The sequence below is a fragment of the Porites lutea genome, chromosome 1 (genome assembly GCF_958299795.1).
Source record: "Porites lutea chromosome 1, jaPorLute2.1, whole genome shotgun sequence".
Classification (NCBI taxonomy): domain Eukaryota; kingdom Metazoa; phylum Cnidaria; class Anthozoa; order Scleractinia; family Poritidae; genus Porites; species Porites lutea.
Genome location: NC_133201.1, coordinates 34,235,289 through 34,241,387, shown reverse-complemented (window position 1 = coordinate 34,241,387; position 6,099 = coordinate 34,235,289). Strand labels below are relative to the sequence as shown.

The window sequence follows — 6,099 nt, the reverse complement described above, 5'->3', positions numbered from 1 at the left end:
AGAGAGACTGAAAATTGCAACATTTGGGGATCAGAACCAAGAGTGGAAGCTGTCAACCTAGACTTTAAAACAATACTCAATGCATTTGCAGTCCCTCACATTTGTAATGATTTACAAGGTCAAGATTTGGAATGGGTTAAAAAAAGGTATCCCAGCTTAAAAAACATTGAATTTGCTGATGTGTGCCCTGCTAGCAATACAATGCAGATTGATTTGTTGACTGGTTCAGATTATATTTGGGATTTCTATGATGGCAAGTCGGTAAGGGGGGAGGAGTCAGGTCAGGGTGGACCTGTGGCTGTTTCTACCAAGGTTGGATGGGTGTTGTCGGGTCCGGTGGAAAATCTCTCGAGGGAGAAACTTTCAAGTATCCAGTTTTCGTGGACTCACGTGTTGAGGACGGAGTGAAGAGTTGTTGATGATACACTGCATGGGGATTTGGATAGATTGTGGGATCTGGATTCTGTGGGTATTCGAGATAAGGATACTGTTCTTGAAGCCTTTGAAAAGAATTTGAGTTTTGAAGATGGCAAGTATTTGGTCCATCTACCTTGGAAGGAGCAACATGGGCTGTTGCCAGATAATTTTGAGAACTGTGTAGCAAGATTGAGCTCGCAGCTTAAACGTCTTAGAAAGGATCCATAGATGTTGAAAGAATATGACTCCATCATACAAGATCAGTTGCAGAGTGGTATAATTGAGCAAGTAGACTGTGCCAAGCGTCCTGATGTTGGAAGGGTGCATTATTTACCGCATCATGGGGTGGTACGCCGGGATGCCCTTACAACCAAACTTCGTGTTGTTTTTGATGCGTCGTCAAGGCCCAGCAGTGATAGTCCAAGTCTTAACGAATGTCTTTACTCAGGACCAGCCTTAACTCCAACGATCTTCAATGTTCTCCTCCGGTTTAGAGAGAAAAGAATTTCACTTGTAGGGGACATTGAAAAGGCCTTTTTCAATGTGGAGTTGCTGAAGAAGATCGTGATGTCCTGCGATTCCTCTGGGTGGACAGTTTAGAAGAAAAGAATCCCAGATTGATGTTATATTGGTTTGTCGTGTGGTGTTTGGAGTCAAAGCTAGCCCTTTTCTTTGAATGCCACTTTGAAGTAACGTATCAGTCAATACGAGGCTGACCCTGGTTTGGTTCAGAACTTGTTGAATTCATTTAATGTGGATGATTTGGTGACAGGAGAAGGGGGTGTTGAGGAGTGTCTGTCGCTTTATCAGAAGTCTAAGAAGTGCCTATTTTAAGGTGGGTTTAACTTGCGAGAGTGGATTTCAAATTCACCTAAATTGCTTGAATTGATTTGTGAGGACCAAGTTGGAACTGTTGGAACTTGTGCTGTAGTGGAGGATACAGAGTCTTATGCGAAAACTACCGTCAATCATTTGGAGAAGCTTGATATGAAGGATGAACACAAGGTACTTGGTCTTAATTGGAACTGTTTTACTGATGAGTTCATTATTAAATTTGAAGCCTTACTGAGACTTTCAGAAGACTTGGAAGCGACCAGGAGAAACTTGTTAAAGGTTACTTCAAGTTTCTTTGACCCCCTTGGAGTACTCAGTCCAATACTGGTGGAAATGATTTTGTTTCAGTATCTTTACCAGGACAAGTTTGAATGGGATGCACCACTGTCGGAATCTGCCCGGAAGCAGTGGAACAGGTGGCTTTAGGACTTGAGAGAGGTGCAGCAAGTGGTCGTACCAAGGTGTGTGAATGCTGGATTAGAGGAGGGTGTTACGTCGTATTTTATTCATGGGTTTGGGGACGCTTTAGAGAAGGCTTATTGTGCTGTTGTTTACTTGGTTCTTGAAGTGAGTGTTGATTTTTTTCCAGTTTTGTTGTCATCCAAAACCAGAGTGGTACCGCTGACAAGGCAGTCTATCCCCAGACTCGAATTACTGTCGGGGGTCATCTTAGCAAGATTAGACAACGAGTAGTCCCCCATTTTTCCTCAGGAATAATAGAGCTAGCGAAACGCGAGCGCGCGTGAAATTCACCCCATGCGAGAAAAGGCGACACGCGGCGGGGAGAGAGAAAAATGAGAGACTACAAACAAAGCCCAAGCTTTTGAACTACTGCGTTGCTCTCACAACGCAAAACTCTGATTGGCTCTTCCATGGAAATCTGTTAACATCTGTCAAAAACGCGCCAGCCGCTATCAACACTCGACATAATCACAATTTACAGAACAAATAACTAGAGCAGAACAAATAACGGCACAGAAAAAATAACTAGAGTTGCTCTTGTAGAAGCAACTAAGCAGAAAGCCAACCCGGCAACTGATGAGGTTCGCGTGGAGAACCGAAACCATAGTCTTGCCTGATCACAAAGTTGGAATAATAGAACAGTCGCAAGGCTGTTTAGCTAATTCAAAAGTTATCACCAAGGGAGGAATTGCATACCTCAGTCCAAATCTCCAGAGAAACAGGCGGCAGTTACAATTCGTGAGCAGTCATGACTGAGTCACATCGCAATTCTCCATAGTTAATGTAGTTTTATTTTACGCTGCAATCCATTCTTCGAGATTTGGATATCACTATTCGTCCTACTAAAAACGCTAACGAGCTGGGCCCAGCGTGACAAAACATTGCAGGAAACCGTCACATTCACGGCCAAAAAGGAAATCGCTTAAAATTGTTCAGATCCAGGAGGCAATTGGTGTCCTCAGTTAAAGAAGCCTTGGCGTCACAGATTAGAATTGACAAGACACACTTGTGGCTAGACAGCAAGACTGAAATCTGCTGGATAAAGGGTTCGAAGGAGTGGAAGCAGTTTGTGCAAAATCGTGTGAATGAAATCTTGTCTTTAACCGAAGAGAGCATGTGGAACCATTGTCCTGGCATTGAGAACCGAGCAGACGTAGGATCTCGCGGAGAAAGTGCGGCTAAGTTAAAGAGTAATGTGTTGTGGTGGAAGGGACCATCGTGGCTGTCGAAGCCCATGAGAAACTGGCACAGTTCTGAGGAATGTTCCGAAACAATTGCTGAGGAGTGTTGCGTAGAGATGAAGAAAGGCCAAGCTATTGAAGCAGTTGGAGAAGCGGTATTGTTAACTACAAATGGAATACCCAATATGGACACTATTATTCCGATCTCAGATTTTAGCTCCTGTGACAAGTTGTTTCGTATTACAGCCTTGGTGTTGCCCTTTGTGAAAAATTTAAAAATCAAGGCCAAGTTGCTAAAGATAGGAACTGTTTACTTGGGAGACGTTACTGCAGAAGAACTTGGAAATGCAGAAATGAAGTGGTTAAGAAGTGTCCAGAATGAATTGAAGTCCCAAGCAAATTACAGTCAGTTAGAGTTAGACTTTGGTTTGTACGAAGACAGTAGTGGAGTCCTAAGATGTAAGGGGAGAAATGCTAATGCTGATGTACCACATGAGACGAAGTTCCCAGCCTTACTACCAAAGAATCATCATCTTTCAACTCTGTTGGTGCGAGATGCTCATGAAAGGGTTCATCACAATAGGGTAGAAGCTACGTTAGCCCAGCTGAGAACCAGATTTTGGATTGTCAAGGGACGACAATTTGTTAAAAGAACACCGGCTAGCTGTACAGTTTGTCGCAGATATGAAGGGAGGAGTTACCGAGTGCCTCCTCAAAGTGACCTACCCGAGTTTAGATTGAGCCAGAAACCTGCCTTTACTTATGTCGGAATAGATTATGCTCTACCTTTGTACATTAAGGTGTCAGGACAGCCAGCGTTACAGAAGGTTTATGTTCTCCTGTTTACCTGCTGTTCTGTGAGATCAGTACATTTAGAGCTTGCCACGGACCTGTCGGTTGATGTATTCATCCGTTGCCTGAGGAGATTCGCAGCTAGAAGAGGTTTACCAGAACTGATTATCTCGGACAATGCCAAAACGTTTAAGGCTGCAGATAAAATTTTGAGCAAGTTATTTTCTTACCCAAGAGTCAAGAAATTCCTGGCCAGTAAAAGAATTGACTGGAGATTTGATGTGGACAAAGCGCCCTTGTGGGGTGGCTTTTTTGAGCGATTGATTCAGAATACCAAAAGATGTTTGCGGAAGACACTTAGGAACGCTAAGTTAAACTATGACGAATTGCACACTGCTCTCGTCGAGGTTGAGGGAACTCTGAACTCTAGAGAAGAACCATTGACACCAAGTCACTTGATGTATGGAAGACGAATATGATCACTGCCGGAGGTAATAGGAAATCGACAAGCCTCACTTGACCATACAGTGTCGTCGTAAGATCTCCCAAGAAGACGGAAGTACTTGGGATTGATACTGGAACACTTCTGGAGGCGCTGGAGCAGAGAATATGTTACAGAGTTAAGGAACCTGCAGCCGCAGAAATCCAGGCCTAGATCCAGTATTGCTGTATCTGAGGGAGATGTTGTTACCGTTTTGGAAGACAATCTGCCCCGTAGCCAGTGGAAACTGGGGACGAGTGGAGCAGTTGATCCATGGTGCGGACGATCGCGTTAGAGCAGCTGTAGTCAAGGTTATCAGTAAGAGTGGTAGGCCTGTTACTATGAAGAGGCCAGTGCAAAGGCTTTTTCCCCTGGAGATACCTGTCGTGAGTAACGATGAACAACCTCGGGAGGAGCTGATAATTGATGGCATCAGGCCACCCAGGCGTCTTGCCGCTCGGAATGCTGAATATATTCGGAGAGTAGTTGACCAGTGATTCGACTGGTCAAGGGGGGAGTGTGTCAAGGAGTTTTGTGTTACATTTCGCCCGTGACATTTTTTGATCTCAGATGTAGCCAATCACGTTTGGAACACGTGATCATGTGACACTTTGAATGGAGTAGTTTTTTGATTTAGAGAATTGTAATTTTGTCGATGGCACGTGTATCTGTTAAGAAGCCCGTTACTGTTAGAGATCTATTGGTTTCGAATAAAATCTATCACAGACACCACTAGGAGATTTTGGAAATTTCTCGGACGGTGGCAATTTTTACCGTCTGACCCCGACACTCTGTAACTTTTCACCGGCACAAGTCTGTTTTCCCTTATGGTCTGGATATCGGCATTCTGTGCGACCAGTTGGATTACCCCAGTCCTTCCCTAGGGTCGCACGATGTATTGGACATACAAACATTTTTTCACCTTGTTGGGCAGTTTTACCAAAATACCCAGCCCGCTGCAAAGTAAGTTCGCTCTCTGTAATATTTTCTTTCGTTAAGTGACATCGCCTCGAATGAGCCGTAATAACGCACACCTGTTACATTGACTAAGAGGCACCAACTTGCTTGCTCCAAATCTGCTTTCATTGCGTGACAACAGTCCTAATTAGCATATGACCATGAAAGTTCATGAAGAAACCCAAAAGGAAATTGAGCTGAATTCAGTCTTTATTAAAGAGCTTTTTAGTTGCTGAGACTCCAAACTCAAAAAGGGCTTCGTTTGAGCAGAAGTGAAATGTATTCTTTACAATTTTGAAAATTGCTGAAATCGACAACCCGCCGTAAAGGAGCTTTTAAATTTGCACAATATACGAGTAGGTGTGGAATTCCTACATGTATTTTATGACATTTTATACCGGTTTACGGGCCTAAGATGGCTTATAAAACAACAAATGTGCGTTATTTTGACGAAGCATACCAAGATTCTGCCCCGTGGGAAAAATATCAGCCTTATCATATGAGTTTAAGTGTAGGCGCAAACGTGCAAATTTAGGTAAATATTGACAAAAGGAGCTCTCAAAAACGCTTGTTCGCGTCCGACGCAGAATGATACCCGCACCTTTGACTTTATTTTCTAACAGAATAAGGTAAGGTCTTTGCTGTGAAGTGCATTTTGCCTGTGATTTTTGTACCGCTTTGGAGATTTTAGCTTTTACTTTGGAGGAATCTGTCAAGGGAGCAAAAAAAAACCGCAAAGTGGCTCGTTTTTGATCCTATTAATTTTATTTTATTTTGCCTCAAATTAGCCAAGATTCTGCCATAGGACAAGTCAAATGCACCTAAATCCATTGTACTATGTAGAATAAGAGAAATACGAGAAAGCGCAGCTTTTAAAATTACTGAATTTTGGCCATTGAATAAAGTTGAAAAAGCGCTCTCAGACAGGAAAGACGTTTTGTGCTGTAGCGAAGCACAGAGAAAGATTTTGAAAAA

The 6,099-nt window shown here is 43.1% G+C and overlaps 1 protein-coding gene across 1 annotated transcript; it reads left to right on the top strand.

Annotated features, from left to right (window-relative positions):
* The first annotated feature begins 645 nt into the window (after positions 1-645).
* LOC140928410 (uncharacterized) lies at positions 646-4,165 on the top strand. Its single transcript, XM_073378155.1, has 3 exons — positions 646-981; positions 1,315-1,667; positions 2,650-4,165. The coding sequence occupies exons 1-3, from the start codon at positions 646-648 to the stop codon at positions 4,163-4,165; spliced, it is 2,205 nt and encodes a 734-aa protein (XP_073234256.1).
* Positions 4,166-6,099: the final 1,934 nt, after the last annotated feature.